The sequence below is a fragment of the Hemicordylus capensis genome, chromosome 2 (assembly GCF_027244095.1).
Source record: "Hemicordylus capensis ecotype Gifberg chromosome 2, rHemCap1.1.pri, whole genome shotgun sequence".
In the NCBI taxonomy this organism is placed as follows: domain Eukaryota; kingdom Metazoa; phylum Chordata; class Lepidosauria; order Squamata; family Cordylidae; genus Hemicordylus; species Hemicordylus capensis.
In genome coordinates this window covers 391,189,263-391,207,851 of record NC_069658.1, presented here as the reverse complement: position 1 = coordinate 391,207,851, position 18,589 = coordinate 391,189,263, and the positions used below count along the sequence as shown (strand labels likewise).

At 42.8% G+C, this 18,589-nt stretch overlaps 1 protein-coding gene across 5 annotated transcripts in view; it reads right to left on the bottom strand.

Moving 5' to 3' along the window:
* Window positions 1-18,589, bottom strand: part of ST6GALNAC2 (ST6 N-acetylgalactosaminide alpha-2,6-sialyltransferase 2) — a 64,846-nt gene that overhangs the window by 27,690 nt on the left and 18,567 nt on the right. For 4 of the 5 annotated variants that reach the window (XR_008316954.1, XR_008316955.1, XM_053299720.1 and 1 more), the window contains exon 2: window positions 2,918-2,975. The exons of the other annotated variant lie outside the window; for it this stretch is intronic. Coding sequence is in view for 2 of the 4 variants with exons in the window: in XM_053299720.1 (XP_053155695.1) it covers window positions 2,918-2,975 (58 nt within the window). In the remaining 2 variants the exon portion in view is untranslated. The remainder of the gene's footprint in view (window positions 1-2,917; window positions 2,976-18,589) is intronic. 5 annotated transcript variants of the gene reach the window in all.

The following is an 18,589-nucleotide window of genomic DNA, read 5'->3' as shown; positions in this document are numbered from 1 at the left end:
ACACCTAAACCTAAACATTTTTTTTCTGTTTACGAAGCATCCTTAGAAGTGGTTGCTGGATTTGAATGTTTATTAAACTCTTCCAGTGGGCAGTAGTAGTTGGGTCTAGGCCATTATGTCTGTATTGGGTTTAATAATGTGATTAATTCAAATTAATCAAATTCATTGAGGAGATGAGAGCTGGTCTTGTGGTAGCAAGCATGAGTTGTCCCCTTAGCTAAGCAGGGTCCACCCTGGTTGCATATGAATGGGAGACTAGAAGTGTGAGCACTGCAAGATATTCCCCTCAGGGGATGGAGCTGCTCTGGGAAGAGCAGAAGGATCCAAGTTCCCTTCCTGGCTTCTCCAAGAGGGGGCTGAGAGAGATTCCTGCCTGCAACCTTGGAGAAGCTGCTGCCAGTCTGTGAAGAAAATACTGACCTAGATAGACCAATGGTCTGATTCAGTATATGGCAGCTTCCTATGTTCCTATGTTGTTCCTATGTTCACTGTAAAGATCAATGGTATTCAAGAACATACAACTGTTCCAACATCTTTTTACTTTCATGTGGCAGTTTTGTTTTCCTTCTCCCCTTTGTGTTGCTTCCTTCCTGTACCCCTTGTCCTTAGAGAGCCCTGGCAGAGAGTGGGGCCCAGGGCAAATCAGCCAGTACGGGGCCCCCTTCCAGTTAATTCTAATGGGGGCTAAAAGAGCGGGACCTGGGTCACTCTGCATGCCATGCCCTAAGGACAGCCCTGCCCCTTAGCAATCGTTTAGTCATACAACCTGAGTGGTACAAACAGGGATGTTCTGTGCCAATATTCAGGCTGTAAAAAGGTGAGGCACTGGTGAAGGGATATTGCTAAGACTGTGCAGGTGCTACGAACAGGAGCAGATTCAGGTGTGGGGGCCCAGAGCTCAGGGTGACAGAACCAGGGGACAGGGATTGCACCCCAGTTCTCAAGATGTCAGTTCAGAAAATTGGGGTTCTTTGTTATGCATGCATCATAAAAGAGAATCTGGTAAAAAATAGTGTTCCCTAACATTTTGTCAATCTGAGAATCCAATTTGTTAGTCAGAATATTACAAATAAGACTTCTGTGGACACAATGTTTTTAAGTCACATACTAAATAATACCATAGAACTGAATGCCCATCTCCCATTATATTATTTGATGCCTTTGCACTGGCTGTGTAAATACTCTGCCCATTATTAAAAGCCTGCTATGCGGTCTCTGTTGACGTCAAAAGCAGATTCACATGGACCACACAGATAACATCTGTCATTTCACTGCTAATTCTAATGCCAAAACTGAATTCCGATTTTGGGAGCCAAATACTAGTTTTTAAAGTAAAATATGGGTGTTATTTGAATTTTGATGAGGAAGACTAATGCAATCAGAATCCAAATGTCTAAATGGCAGAAGGGCTGTAGCAGATTCTAAGCTAGGTTTTGAGTATTATGCTCATCTGAGCCACATTTGACAACTTGCAGCGACAGACATCTTCAGAATGTTATTTTATTTTATTGATTGAGATTCAGATTCTTAGGCTGCTTTTCAGCCACAAGGGCTTTCAGACTGCTTTACAGTCACAAGGGCTCTTAAACTGACTAATAATAAAATTGTAATAAAACATTATACACACACACACACACATATACACATATACACACACATCCACATCCACATGTAGCAGTGTATCTTTCACAGAAAGCCTGGTACAATTTATATAGTTTCTCAGAAATGCATGTTATCACAGAATTCTTAGAGCCCTGTGAATGGCTTTTGAGTATCATAATTATCTCCTGTACAAACTTCTCATTTAGCAGTAAGCTTAACACTTAGGGGCTGCTTAAAACTTGCAGGGATTCTGCTCCTGTCTGGCTGGAGGAGATCAGAAGATGGTGCTGGTGGGCTACTGTTTCACCTCTAGTATTTGGCATAACAAACAACAACAATAATAGTTATTATATTTAACACCTATGGGAAACCACTAGGAGCATTTCTAGACAGCTGGCTTTACCACGAGTTTACTGCAAGTTTGAATTTGGTTTTTAAACCCTAGATATAAATTGGGCTATGCTCTAATGGGCAATGAAAACCCCGTATCGTGTGTGAAGTGCTCCCTGACAGCTTGCAGGGACTTTGGAGTAAATCTGGCCAATATGTGAATGTACACCCTCCATTCCAGAGGAGAAGCGAGCTAAAAGCCCCACCTGGAAATGCTCTAGGTGATATAAGGGTGTTTAAAGTGGAATGTTGTACGAGCACATTTGCTCTGATGTTTGATTGTTACTATGCTTTGTGATTATGCTTTGTCTTAAGTGGGGAAATTAGTTCAAATTTGCTTTGTCTTAAGTGGGGAAATCAGCTCAAATTGGTTGTAAATGTGCATACTACCATGTTGTTTTACAAGGTGGGCAGAAAGCTGGCCACAGGTAAAGGTAATATCAGAGTTAGGGTACCGGAATGGAGCAACGGAGTCAAGATGGGTAATTTTGAGAAACAGAGACAATGTTTATTAAAGAACAGAAATGTAAAAGATACGGTTGGATTGGATCCAATCCAGAATTTGCAACTGTGCACAGCCCTAGTATATAATAGATCAATTATCAAAGACTCAGAATTGTCAGTACTTGGGCAAACACATTTTCCACACACTCAGTCACAATGTTGAGTTGCTAGGGAAAATTTAAGACTTGGATTCAAAATCTATTTAAGCCACAGCTGCACTAGATGGTCTTGGATATGTCACTGTCACAGTTTCTGATCAACAGCTGTAAAATGGGAATAGTAGCTCTTCCTTTTTTATTTTGGTAAAGAAAAATGAGTGAAGTCTCATAAAGCTCATATAGTAAGTTCTAGACTGCTTTGGGGAAAGGAAGGAAGGGACAAAACAATAGGAAGCTCTTAGTATGAAGGATGTGCCTGCTACCTGCTCCTTGGTGGGATTAGGGATGTGTTGCTTCGATGCATCTCTGGTTGGGTTCCCTCTAGAATTAAAAGAGCAAGAAAAGGAAATGAGGGTTGACTTTCACTCAGAAACATTTGTGCATTGTATGCAAGAGAGCAGCCTTCACTGATTCAACCACTCTTTCTTTAGCATATTCTACCTGCTAAGGTTCTAAACAGAACTCATGGATGCAAGAAAGAAGATCTAGGTCTAAATCCGGACCATTCTAAAGCCAAAAGGCTGGTTATATATTGAGGATATCAGAGTGTCCTACTAGTTCAGTCCCATTGCCATCGAATCCACGCAGGCTTGCATTTAAGGTAGTATCAAATAAAACAACTATAAATAACAACACTTGTACAGTTTAAACATGTTATATTGATTGGCTGAGTTAATGTGTTGGTTCATAATGTTCAGTGCTAGTTCAGATTTTGTAAGGAAGGGACAAGTTATCAGTATGGTAACTCTTGGTAACAAGATTAGAAACTCACTTCAAACAGACTAAGGAATGAGGGTCCTGGGAAAGGGAAGCTAAAGGACAGGGATCTCAGAAGCAAGGAGACTGAATATGTTCAATCGAATCAGGACATGTGGCTGAAAAGGAGGAGTCTGCAAGAAGAGTAGGAAGATACTAAAGACTGAAGAAAACAGCAGTTATTTGAAATGAGAAGTGACTAATCAGAGTGTGATCTCTCAAGAACTCAACAGTATTTGTTCGGAAGATGGGGAGAGGCGAGTGGCATGTGAGGGAGCCAGCCAGGAGACAGAAGAGCTGAAGGAAGAAGGACCAAGTAGTTGGCCTGAAAAGCAAGGCCTGAGGAAGCAATGGGTGGTGGAAACATGGAACTGAAGAAAAAAGGCCCCGAAGTGAACGTGGGACTGAGGCAGAACCAGGAAGTAGAGCTGAAACTGTGCACTGTTCACAGGAAGAATGTGGGTAGGGGAAATGCTGGAAACTGCTGGCCAGGGACCCACAGGGTTGCTGACTCTAAAGCCTAGAAATCTTCATGCCATATCTATTATAGACAAAGCGGGATGCCTCTGGCAAGCCCACAGGCAAGAGTTGAGGATATGTCCTCTCTCCTGGGCGCTTTCCAGACTAGTCGCTACAACGGGGTTAGGACAAATCTCGGAAGTGTGCTTCCACACTTCCTGCTTCATGGCACCGCAGTCCCTACGCAGATAGCAGGGTGCAGTTCACATTTCCAATGCCTTGTTTGAATTCCCACTGGTATGTTTCCCAGATTATGGGAAAGAAAATTCTAACTGAGTTTCTATTATTGTGGTTTTAAACAAATTCCATGGATGGGGCTGCTCCAGGAAGAGCATCTACATGCTTGCATGCAGAAGGTTCCAGGTTCCCTTCCTGGCATCTCCAAGAGAAGGCTGAGAGAGACTCCTGTCTGCAACCTTGGAGAGGCTGCTGCAAGTCTGTGTAGACAATACTGAGCTAGATGGACTGATGGTCTGACTTGGTACAAGGCAGCTTCCTATGTTCCTATGTTCCATTCTGGAGAGAAATGACTCTCCTGATTTCCTCTTTCAGTTTTCTTTTCACCAATATGTTTCCCAGACTATGGGAAACACCTATATTGGGCAGCAGCGATATAGGAAGATGCTGAAAGGCATCATCTCAAACTGTGTGGGAGGAGGCAATGGTAAACCCCTCCTGTATTCTACCAAAGACAACCAAAGGGCTTTGTGGTTGCTAGGAGTCAACACCGACCTAATAGTTCCAAGCATGGAATTGGCCTTTTTCATAGCTAGCGCACATTGAGTTGAAACTTTCAGCAAGCTGTCCACCATGACCCTGAGATCCCTCTCCTGGTCAGTCACCAACAGCTCAGTTTCCATCAATGTATATGTGAAGTTGGGTTTTATTGCCCCAATATGCATCACTTTGCACTTGCAAACACTGAACTGCATTTGCCATTTTGTTGCCCACTCACCCAGTTTGGAGCGATCCTTTTGGAGCTCCTCACAGTCTCTTTTGGATTTCACTTTCCTAAATAGTTTGGTGTCTTCTGCAAATTTGGCCACTTCACCGCTTACCCCAACTTCTAGATCATTTATGAATAAATTAAAAAGCACTAATCCCAGTACAGATCCCTGGGGGACCCCATTTCTTACCTTCCACCATTTAGAGTCCCTCCATTTAGAGAACTGTCCACTTATGCCTACCCTGTTTCCTGTCCTTCAACCAGTTACCAATCTACACATGAACTTGTCCCCTTATCCCATGACTGCTAAGTTTTTCAAGAGTATTTGAAGAGGAACTTCGTTGAAAGCTTTTTGAAAGTCAAAGAAAACTATGCCAACTGGATCAACTTTAGCCACATGCCTGTTGACACTCTCAAAGAACTCCAAAAGATTGGTGAGGCAATATTTATCTTTGCAGAAACTATGCTGGTTCTCCTTCATCAGGTCCTGTTCTTCTGTATGCTTAACAGTTTTATTATTGAGAATGCTTTCCATCAATTTGCTCAGAATAGTTGTTAAGCTAACTGGCCTATAATTTCCTGGATCCCGCACGGATCCCTTTTTGAAGATCAATGTTACATTGGCTACTTTCTAGTCCTCTGATACAGAACCTGATTGCAGGGATAAGTTATATATCTTAGCAATGAGGTTGTCAGTTTCACATTTGAGTTCTTTGAGGACTCTTGGATGGATGCCATCTGGCCCTGGCGATTTGCTATTTTTCAGTTTTTCCAGACAGTTTAGAACTGTCTATCTGACTCATAACCTCTATCTGACTCAGTTCTTTAGCCTCTGTTCCTGAGAAGCTCAGTTCAGTTACAGATATATACTCAGTATCCTCTGCCATGAAAACAGATGCAAATAACTCATCTAGCTTCTCTGCAATCTCCATATCCTCAATAATTGCTTTCACTCCCTCATTGTCTAACGGACCAACCACCTCCCTGACAGATTTCCTGCTTCTAATGTATTTAAAGAAATTTTTGTTATTCCCCTTGATGCTTTTAGCTAAATGTTCCTCAAACAATCTTTTCGCCTCCCTTATTGTCACCTTGCATTTCTCTTGCCAGAATTTGTGTTTGGGGCAAGCCTTCCAATTTCTGAAGCAAGTCTTCTTCCCCTTTATAGCTTCCTTGACTTTATTTGTTAGCTGTGCTGGCATCCTTCTGGTCTTGGTGGTACCTTTCCCCCTTTTTGGTACACATTCTAACTGAGTTTCTATTATTGTGGTTTTAAACAAATTCCATGGATGGGGCTGCTCCAGGAAGAGCATCTACATGCTTGCATGCAGAAGGTTCCAAGTTCCCTTCCTGGCATCTCCAAGAGAAGGCTGAGAGAGACTCCTGTCTGCAACCTTGGAGAGGCTGCTGCAAGTCTGTGTAGACAATACTGAGCTAGATGGACTGATGGTCTGACTTGGTACAAGGCAGCTTCCTATGTTCCTATGTTCCATTCTGGAGAGAAATGACTCTCCTGATTTCCTCTTTCAGTTTTCTTTTCACCAATCTCATTTTAGAGAATTTTCCTCTTCTGAAGTTCAAAGTGTTTGTGTTAAGACTTCCTTGGCGATTCTCTCCTTGCATATATGCTGAATCTGATCATACTATGGTCACTGTTCCCTAAAGGTTCCACCACACTGACAACTCACACCAGGTCCTGGGCACCACTCAAGATTAAGTCCAAGGCTGCCTTCTCTCTGGTTGGGTCTGTGGCCAATTGTTCTAGGGCACAGTCTTTCAGAATATCTAGAAATTTGGCCTCTTTGTCATTACCTGAATGTGAATTTACCCAGTCTATCTGTGGGTAATTGAAGTCACCCATTATTACAGCTCTGTCTCTTTTTTTGACGCCCGCCTTATTTTCTTCTGCAACTCCCAGTCACTTTCAGCATTTTGATCAGGAGGGCAATAGCACGTTCTTAGTAATATGGGGTTTTTTCAGGCTTTGTTTATCACCTAAAGTGTTTCTATGGACGACTCCAGTCCTCCTATGTTTTCTAGCTTGTTAGATTCTATCCCTTCTTTAACACAGAGTGCTCCTTCACGCCCAGTCCTCCCCTCCCTGTCCTTTCTATAGAGTTTATATCCAGGAATAACAGTGTCCCATGGTTCTCACTGTTCCACCAGGTTTCTGTTATGCCCATTACATCTATGTTTTCATTAGCAACCAAGCACTCCAGCAAGCCCATCTTGGCTTGGAGGCTTCTGGCATTGGCATACAAGCACCTATATACTGAATCTCTTACCTGGTGTATGCTATCTTTCTTTTGGCCACTTTATCTCTTTGACCAGCTAGCACATCCTTCTATCTTCTCTTTACCTGGTTCTACTCCATTCCGTTCTGTTTTACTGAAGCATTTACACCCTCATACCTTAAGGGATGGCATTTGTTGGAGATGGAGTTCCAGTGCATCGATCTTTTGTACCAACTATCTAATGACCACTAGGGGCATTGGGAGTAGGGGTAGTTAGTGGAGGTCCCCTTACCTGTCCCTGCTTTTCCTCTACTCTATGACCCCTGCCTTGACTCCTCAGGTATTTCCTGTAGCAAGTCAGTTCTACTTCCTTTCTCCTTGTAGAGCAGATGGGAGCATCACTCTCTCTCCACTCCTATTCATTATGTAGCTCATAGTTAGGATAGATCTTTCCTATCTCAAATGTACTTAAGCTAATAAATCTTTTTTACTTTACACTGCACTACAATCTCCATGCTTGTTCTTGACTAACTGCAACAATAAGGCTCTCCACTACTTCGTAACTAGAGTGGGCAGCTTCCTCTTGGTGCTTTGCTAAACAAATTGCAACAGCATTTGCCGAACCATTTACTACCCAGCTCCTGTCGGCTATCCCCCAGATGTCATTTTTAAAGCTGACTTGCGGCCTTTTTTATTTTAAGCGCCAGCAGTCTGGTTCCATCTTAGTTCAAGCAGAGCCCGTCCCTTTTTTACAGCCTCGTCTTGTCCCAAAATGTATCCCAGTGCTTAATAATTCTACGCTCCTCCTCTCAGCACAACCACCTCATCCACACATTGAGACCCTTCACTCCACCTGTCTCGCTAGCCCTGCATGTAGAACAGGTAACATTTCTGAGAATGCTACTTTGGGGGTCCTGGACTTCAATATGCTACCTAGCAGCCCTACATTTGCTTTCAGGACCTCCCAACTACATTTCCCAACATCGCAACCTTTGCACCAGGCAGGCAAGTCACGGTCTACACACAGGTCACACACCCATCTGTCTATACCCCTAATGATTGGCCCCCACCCCCTGGAGGAGTATCCCCTGTGTGAGAGGATATGCACTCATCATCCACAAAAGGGGTCCCTTCGAAGGAAGTGTTCCCCTCTTCCTTGGAATGATGTCCTCCTTCTCAAGACCGTCATTCTCCATGACAGCAGAGGAGCCATCAGTGTGGGAGTGGGATGCCTCTATCCCTTAAGGTCTCATCCATGTACTTCTCTGACTCGCTGAGCTTTTCCAGATCAACCACCTTGGCTTGAGGGAATGAACTGGTTCCCTGAGAGCCAGAAGCTCCTTGTATCGAGCACACACCCACGACTTTTGCCCATTGAGCAGAACACATGCATCAATACATGCAACACTCTGTGCAATACACTGGGAAGCACCCCCTCCTCTGCTGGCTTTCTACCTTCATGACTAGTTTTGTTGACTTATTAGACTATTTGAAGATTGTTTACTTGAAAGTTATGTATTAGCTGAAGCTGTCAACTATTCAACAGTTTTAAATTTCTTTCCTGAGATGTAAAAGAGGAGGTAGTACTTACCATCTCTTCCAATTGGGCTCCGTGATTGAGAGGGGCTGCTTTCAAGCTCTCCCACATACTTCCCCACTAAACTCCATGCAAAACTGCTATGATACCTGTTTGTAATTCCTGTTCACTAAGCTCTGGTTGCTAATCTCTCTGATCTCCTCCTCTTATAGTGAGTAGGTTGCAAACTGAGAAAAACAGGCTCAACTGGAATGTGGCCTCTCTCACCAGGTGTGACTCACCTCAACCCTAGCCAGATCCTCCCACTGTCTTCCTCCAGGCAAAAGAGAAACTGAAACTGAAAGCCACACAGCTACAAAACAAGCCCTGGCAAAACAAAACAAAACAAAACAAAACAAAACAAACCCCAAATACAGACACAGAGACAGACACACTGGGACTTCTCCCCTAAGGAGATATGAGCTTGTCGAAATCTTCCCCTCCTCCTGATTGTGTGAAGGGTGGGGAGATTTTTTTTAGAAAAGCTCACTACCTTCTCAGGTCTGCTCCTCCTCTTCCCAGAGTAGGCTTCAAAATGGAGGCAAACTGAATCAACTGGAATCCCATCCCTCTCCCATCATCAGTAAAGAAGGTTTTAAAGGCAGAGCAGAAAATCTATCAGGAATGGTGTGCAGGGGCAGCCAGAAAAGGAAGTGACTTACAGGGACAAGGCACCTACTCTCGTTTCTCTCACACATGATGGAACCAAAGACTGGCCCGATGTCCTGAGAATCCAACCTAACTTTACCCAGACCAGCCATGAGCCTTCTTTCTCTTTCCTCTTTTTTTTAAACAATCAGAAAGCCAAACACTCTCACAAGATCGCTTTCCCTCAGGTCATAAACTAGGCATTGTCCCTGTTACCTAGGAACTGGTGGTGCAGATAGAGACCATTCCTCTTTGCAGGAAGCGCTAGAGTATTTGGAGGCCCTGCTCCAAGTCAATCTGACAGAGGCTACAACATGGGGGGTGGAGATTGGTTGGCTGGCTGGGCAGACAGACAAGAAGGTAGGCATGTCAGCAGTGGCAGAGGAGGGGTATGGCAGATGGCTATTGGGCTGAAGATGGAGAGATTAGATGAAAAGGCAGACAGGCATATTACATTATCATCAGGGTATGTGGACAATAAATAGTCTGTTTCTTTGTTTATGGGTGTCTGAAATGAATTTCTGTAGACCTCCTGTGGGCTATGATATGAGTCAAACATGCTCACTTTCCCTGCCTCTCCATGGCCTTGTGGCAGGAAGGGCTATAAAGAATGTCCTGTTTGATCTGCGGTTTTGTCTGAGCAACAGTGGTCTTCCTGATGTGGATGTATTTCTGTCTTGATTTCTTGATTCTGACACCTAGCTTGATTTTTCAGTTCTGGCTTTGGTCCCAAACTGCTCCGTAGTCCTGAATCCTGGCTTGCTTGCTGGCTTAGTTAGTAGCTAGCTAGTATATCTGAACATCGCCCCAAACCCTTATCCTGATTCCTTTATTTTGACTTTTGGTTTCAGTCCTGACTACTGGCTTGATTCCTAAGTCCTGACTTCCAGCTTCAGTCTTGATTGCTTCTCAGCCCTGACTTCTGGCTTGATTCTTGATCTCCGGCTTCTGTCCTGACTCATTACTTTCCAGTAGTTGCTACTCATGGCCAAGCCCTGACACTCTTCATGCATAACATACAGTTTCATGCAGAACAGATACATGAATGAAAAGAACAGATGAATGAATGAACGAACAGATACATAAATGAATAGAGAGGTTTCCCCCCCTGACATGACATTTTGGGAAGCTCCTTCATCTGATGATTTATTTAATAATAATAATAATAATAATAATAATAATAATAATAATAATAAAAGAATGGAGTATCAATTGGATAGGTTGCTTCTTAAATGTTAGCAACAGGGCCGGATCAAGGGGTTTTGGTGCCCTTGGCCAAAATAGTCCTCGGTGCCCCAAGCCCCACCCCTGTATCTGATGACACGAAGCCCTGCCCCCTCTCAGCCCTACCTTGGAGATGTCAGGGAGGGAACTTGCAACCTTCTGCATGCAAGCATGCAGATGGTCTTCCCCTAGCAATATTTGCATTCTGTATTTTTGCACAGTATATGTTATAATGCTTTGCTAGACATGTTAATGCTATTTTCACTTTTTTATATTATATATGAGATTGTTATTTATGTGTAGAGATAACTTGCACCCTTTCTTCCTAGTCTTAAAGTAAAGTTGCGCTGTCGAGTCAGTTTCGACTCCTGGCGACCACAGAAGTTTTCTTTGGTAGAATACAGGAGGGGTTTACCATTGCCATCTCCCGTGCAGCATCTTCCTATATGGCTGCTGCCTAATATAGGCATTTCCCATAGTCTGGGAAACATACCAGTGGGGATGTTCAAACAGGCAACCTCTGGCTCACTAGGCAAGTTATTTCCCCGCTGCGCCAGTCTTAACTACACTGTAATATACAATTAAAAATTAATAATTTTATAAAGTAAGCATGCTGGGGGAGTGATGTTATTAAAGTCGTGTCTAGTTTGCCTCAAAAGTGAGTTGTGGATGCATGGGGAACTGCAAGATCAGTTTCTGAATTTGGAGCTGGCTCCCATCGTTGCTCAGAGATCCCTAGACAGGCATGTTTGTTTCTGGAGTTTTCAGTATCTTGCAGCTTATTTAGGATTGATGTTGCTGTGATCCTAGTTCAGTCTGCCTGTGGGCACTTGCTTTTTCATCTTGCAACAACTGCACATTCTGTAACGTTTACACAAAAGATGCAAGAAGTCTCCAGTCCAATCTCCTCAAAAAGGAAACTGACCTGGTAAAAGTAGCCTTGGGCTTCTGGAGCACAATACATTATTTTGGAAACATTAAAATCTTCCAAGAAGAGATATTTAAACATGTGTTTTGCTCTTCCATTTAATAAGCAGAATTTAAATGTGTTTACTTTGACTGTATCATGCCCTATTTTTGAAAACATCTAAGAATTTACATATGGAAATCATGACTTTGCTGTACTTAAAAAAAAAAAACAACAGATGTTGGTAGCTGAAAACATTTGTTTGAATGTAAACATTTGTTTAAATCTAAATGTAATAACCCCCCCCCCAATATTTATATTGCCTCAAAATTCATGAAATTAATATTTAGTTTTGTAAACAAACACAAACTGTCACAGACTGTTTGGTGCCCTTCACAGCTGCAAATAATGGGGAACGCACTCCTATTTTGTGATAATCTGTAACTGTAAATAAAAAGCAAATAGGGAGGGGGAGAAAGTGATCATCTGCTAAGCAGCAGCTGGGTCCACTAAAAGCATTTCTGCATTTCCATATCTGTTATTTACCCCTGCTAACTGAGCAAAGAGACATCTTTTAAAGTGGTGATTCTCTTATATTTAGCAGGGGGAGAACAACTGGCCCTATCCAACCCCAGCACAGCATCCCTCCAGTGGCTGTTGCTGGTGTCTACCTTATGTTTCTTTTTAGATTGTGAGCCCTTTGGGGACAGGGAACCATCTTATTTATGTATTATTTATTTTTCTATGTAAACCGCTTTGAGAATTTTGTTTAACAGCGGTATATAAATATTCGTAGTAGTAGTAGTAGTAGTAGTAGTAGTAGTAGTAGTAGTAGTGTTTACATGTGCGACCTACCCTGGCTAGGATGTGCACTCAGTTTTTTAAATGGCTATCTTTTGCTTTCTGTTCTGCAAGGGTAGTGGAGTGAAAGTTACTTTAATTATTCCTCAGACTTTGTTTAAATATTAACATGAATGTACATGCTGGCCCATGCTGGTACATTTTTATAAGGCAGTAAAAATCTGCCTAAAAACATTTTTAAAAAATCATTTTTATTAGGCAGATGCAATCCAGCACTTTGATCACCACAATGTTACAACCTAGTTTTTGGGATCTGAGCAGGCTTGAGCTAGTAATAATAACTCACAGACTCACATTGACTTTGAAATAAGGGAACCTAAGCTTGCAGTCCTGTCCTGAAGGGAAATGCATTCAAGTATACATGAGGGCTTTTCTCATGACCCTAATTAGGGTAGGAGATGCATGCTACCCAAGTTTGGGAGCTGTGTGCACTGGCACTCCCATTTTGTGATTGTGTGTAAAAAGTAAGTATGAGGGGGTGGAAGTGACAGTCTGCTAAGCAGCAGTTAGCTTGGTCCTACTCAGCAGTTGCACCCAGCTCCTTAATGAGGTAGGATGAAGAGTTCCCAAACTTGAGTAGAACGCATGCTAATTTGGATCGTGAGAACAGCCCTGTGGTCTATAATAATAAAGGAGTTGGTTTGCCTTGGTCAAAGACTAATCTAAGGGCATATTTACACTACAAACTTATACTGGGTTTGTGCCAAGCAAGCAAGCCAGGATTCAGGACTAGGAAGCAATTTGGGACCAAAGCCAGTTTAGTAGTCATAGAAATCCTGGAAACTGTAGTTTGGAATTATGTTAGGGATCCCTTGTCCCCAGGGGCATATCTGGGGGAGGCAGGCAGGGCACATGCCCCGGGCGCCACTTGAAGGGGGGGGCCATTTTCTAAAATTAAAATTTTTTTTAAATGGCCACCGAAAACAAAATGGCCACGGCACATGCTCAAATGGCCTCTGTGAGGCCCTAGGCCAGGCCAGGCCTCGCAGAGGCCATTTGAGCATGCGCAGCAGCCATTTTGTTTTTAGCGGCCTTTTTTTTTTTGTAAATTATTTTTAAAAATGGCCAGGATGCATGCTCAAATGGTCCCTGTGAGGCCCAAGAGACCAGCGCAGAGAGGGGGAACCTTTGCAGACCCCACCCCCCACAGCCTTTAGGAAGCCCCCTGAAGGGGCTACAGGTAAAAAAATAAAAATAAATTAATATAATATAAGTCACTGTACACATATTTAGTTTGGAACTATGTACAGAGAATCAGGGCTTATGAATACTGAGCTGAAGCTTATGAGCTAGGATTGTATTCATTTGCTTCTTGTGATAAGTGAGTTAAATGTGATGCCTTAATAATATGGCTATTTAATGGAGAGTTTGTCTTTGAATCTGTGTGAAATCCTTAGTATTAAGGCCATTGGGAGTTTCTTGCTCTCTTTCTCTCATTTTAACTGTCTTTCTGAAAGATTAGAATATATTCCAAGCAGTGACACAGTTTACTCTTCATATCCTTTAATTATTTTCAGAGTATCTGGGAAAAGCCAAATTCTCCATTTATTTTTAAAACTTACGTAATAGTGATGCTACAATACATAGTAGAGAATTAGACAGGCACTTCTGTTTAGTTTTCCAAGAACAACTCCACATAGTATTTGGGTATTTCATGAGCCTCAGCATACTGAAATTTGTAGTTTTCCAGCATTTTTTGGTCTGGCTACGTCCACTGCTAAATAGTTTTTGAAATATTAAAAGATTAACGAGCTTGACTTGTATTTTTCAGCTGATATTATGGTAACGTTATCTGAAAGATGGGTGTCAGATGTTTGGACAGGGGGCGCAATTTCAGTGCTTGCCCTGGGCACTATTTTCCCTAGATACGCCTCTGCTTGTCCCACTTACAATCACAGTTCCCAGGAAAGAGAAAATTACATTTAAAACTAGTTTACGGCTGCATAGGTATGACCCAATTCTCTTTGACTTTTCAAATCATGTTTGGTAGGGATGTGCAAAAAATTTCGGGCACAGAACGATCTGTGCCCAAAACGAACAATTTCGGGTGATTCGGGGCCGAACCGAATCACCCCCGATGTCCCCCGATATTTTTCGGGCACGAGCCAAATCACCTGAATTTCGGGCATGAAAAATTTGGGTGATTCGGTTCACGGTTGATTTTTGGCGATTTTTTAAAGTTTTAGTGACTTTGGGGCACTTCGGGGGCATAGCATGGGATCTGGGCAAAAGGAGTGGGGTGGGGTGGTAGTGCCTAATGGGTGCAGGCTACCACCCCAATTTCAGGGGGATTGGGCAAAGGGCTGATTTTTGGTAAATTTCTGAAAATTTCATGTCTTTGGGGCAGATTGGGGCAGAAAGTGGGACCTGGGGCAGAATAGTGGGGTGGGGTGGTAGTGCCTAGTGGGTGGAGGCTACCACCCCAATTTCAGGGGGTTTGGACAAAGGGCTGATATTTTGAGAATTTTTGAAGTTTTAGTGACTTTGGGGCAGTTTGGGGACAGAAAGTGGATCTGCCCCAAAATCGTGGGGTGGGGTGGTAGTGCCTAATGGGTGGAGGCTACCACCCCAATTTCAGGGGGATTGGGCAGAGGGCTGATTTTTTGAGAATTTTTGAAGTTTGGGTGTCTTTGGGGCAGATTGGGGGCAGAAAGTGGATCTGCCCCAAAGGAGTGGGGTGGGCTGGTAGATAGTGCCTAATGGGTGGAGGCTACCACCCATCCCCAATTTAAGAGTGATTGGGCAGAGGGGTGAATTTTGATGAATTTATTTGTATGAGGTTTGTCTTCATAAGGTGAAGTGTGCTAAATTGATTACTTCCTCATATTATTCATAGTAAAGGAAAGTGTGAAAAAGTGAAAGTGGGGTCATGAGAGTTGTTTAATTGAAAAATAGCTCATTTGCTATGATAGAATGAGAATTCACACCTCAGAAAAAACTTCTGAGGTGTGAATTCTCATTCTATCATAGCAAATGAGCTATTTTTCAATTAAACAACTCTCATGACCCCACTTTCACTTTTTCACACTTTCCTTTACTATGAATAATATGAGGAAGTAATCAATTTAGCACACTTCACCTTATGAAGACAAACCTCATACAAATAAATTCATCAAAATTCACCCCTCTGCCCAATCACTCTTAAATTGGGGATGGGTGGTAGCCTCCACCCATTAGGCACTATCTACCAGCCCACCCCACTCCTTTGGGGCAGATCCACTTTCTGCCCCCAATCTGCCCCAAAGACACCCAAACTTCAAAAATTCTCAAAAAATCAGCCCTCTGCCCAATCCCCCTGAAAATGGGGTGGTAGCCTCCACCCATTAGGCACTACCACCCCACCCCACGATTTTGGGGCAGATCCACTTTCTGCCCCCAAACTGCCCCAAAGTCACTAAAACTTCAAAAATTCTCAAAATATCAGCCCTTTGTCCAAACCCCCTGAAATTGGGGTGGTAGCCTCCACCCACTAGGCACTACCACCCCACCCCACTATTCTGCCCCAGGTCCCACTTTCTGCCCCAATCTGCCCCAAAGACATGAAATTTTCAGAAATTTACCAAAAATCAGCCCTTTGCCCAATCCCCCTGAAATTGGGGTGGTAGCCTGCACCCATTAGGCACTACCACCCCACCCCACTCCTTTTGCCCAGATCCCATGCTATGCCCCCGAAGTGCCCCAAAGTCACTAAAACTTTAAAAATTCACCAAAAATCAGGATTTTGCCCAATCCCCCTGAAATTGGGGTGGTAGACTCTACCCATTGGGCACTACCACCCCACCCCAAAATTTTGCCCCTGGGCCCCTTTTTACCCCCCCCGAATCGATTCAGATTCGGATTAAATCCGAATCTGAACCGAATCAAGGGTGATTCGGGTGACCCAGATTCGGGCACAAAACAGAACAGGGGTGATTCGGTTCGGGTCTGAGCCGAATCACCCGAAATCCCGAATTGCACACCCCTAATGTTTGGTTCCTGTTGCTAGCTGACTTCATAGACAGTATGCAATGTTTTATTGCAGAGGAAGTAAACACCAGGACATTATATCAAACATGAGACCCTGATTTTATCAGGTACTGAAGCATGAAATGAAATGGTAGAAGGAGATTCCCCCTTGTAACCTGATCAATGGAAAAAGGAGAAAGCTACAGTAGTTCTTGCTAATCAGAGTACAAGGCCAGAGGTGCACCTAGGTAATTTTGGAGCCTGGACCTAAGGGCCTTTGGAGCCTCCTGCCCCCCGCTGGAGCCCACCTCCCCTGCAAGTTAAGCATCATCCCCCTACACACACGATGACACACACATTTTATTTATTTATTTATTCATTCATTCATTCATTTTAAATTGTTAAATTTATACACCGCCTTTCATTAAGAACAATCCCAAGGCAATTTACAAAGCTAAAAAACATACAATAAAAATGACAATTAAAAATATTAAGCTAAAAATATGAAACAAATCTGATTTAAAATATATAAAATACGAACATAAAAACTATACGCGGGTAAAACACATAGAAGCAGCAACAGAAACAAATGTAAAATACATAGTATTTTTAACATAACTTGCGGGCACAAAGAGCAACTGAACTCACACGAATGTAAGAATATAAAATGGCTATATTTATGCAAATATATATTTATCATCATTAGATTTCTATACTGCCCTTCCAAAAATGACTTAGGGTGGTTTACACAGAGAAATAACAAATAAACAAGATGGATCCCTGTCCCCAAAGGGCTCACAATCTAAAAAGATACATAAGACAGTCACCAGCAACAGTCACTGGAGATACTGTGCTGGGGGTGCATTAGCAGAAACATTTCCTGGTGCAGCACAGGCCAGCAGAATGGCACGCATGGCCACACCACCTGGGACAGACTAAAGAGGATTTGTGGGCCCCCAGGAGATGTAGAGGCTCTGGACTTCGGCCTGGGAGTGCCTCCTCTGCACAAGGCAGCACTACTGTGGGGGAAAGGAGTAGTATTGTCATTATTGGGGCCTCTGGTTGAAAGCAGGAATCTGTGCCAATTCAGACAGGGTTCCCTTTCCACACCACAAATTATTCCCTCTTTTGCAGGGCAAATCTGCTGTCATATTGCTAGCAGCAATCACTCCTAAAATCTAGGAGCCTTTATTCCAGCGGGGCTATTACCGCCAATGGAAATGACATAACTACATTAAGGCAACAATACAAAACAAAAACACAACACTAGCACTATTCTGTTAATACCAATGACTTTTAATTGGGTATATGTGATCTACAAGAGTTCTCAGAGTTTTTTGCAATGGTTCAGAAGCACTGGTCTGAAACCTTTAGGAATCACTGTCATTTTTAACTGTAAAGTCACACTTGAGAACTAGTGCAGCATAATAGTGTCGCTAAGGAAACTGAGCTGTGAAGTCTCAGATTCAAATGTCACCTCTACTAACTCACCAGGTAACCTTGGGCAGATTACTGTCCCCCAGCCTGTACTACTCTCTCCCACTCACTGAAGTATGGACTCGATGTCTGGGTAAAACAAACCAGTCAATAACACCTGTCTGACTGTGTAAACAAGATAATAATAATTAATAATAATTAATAACCATCAGTCAATTACAAAAAGCAGCTTTACTGGGAACAGCCTATATTCTGCGACGATATCTATAACAGCAACAACATTGATAATAAAATTCAGCCATCCCAGGTCCTTGGGAAGGACTCGATGTCTGGATAAAACAAACCAGTCAATAACACCTGCCTGACTGTGTAAATAAATAATAATAATGGTAAACCCCTCCTGTATTCTACCAAAAGAAAATCATGGGGCTCTGTGGGTGCCAGGAGTCGAAGTCAAATTGACGGCACACTTTACCTTTACCAAGAGCTCGATGCCAGTGTGAAAGCTAGTTAACGTACTTTAGTTCCTGAGTGCTCAGAGGGCTTCCCAAAGCTGCTCTGTAAGCAACAAGTATATGTGACACTCAGAATTGTCTCTGGTATTGTGCCAAGGAGACATTTACATTTGAGGTTCATAATTTCATACGGCACAAAATACATGCGATATGTTCATCAGTTGCAAATTGACATGCACCACATTTTTAATGCAAATGCTGTGCAAAGATAAGACCATTAATTGCCATAAGCTCAAATGTTGTTAATGGAACTGCCCTGGAGTGTTTGGTCGGCACCCCAATGTCCGGGCTTTGTAGAGCTCTTAAGGGGGGCGGGGTCAGTTCCACCAGTTTTAATTTGTGCAAATATTTGGACACAAGAAATGAC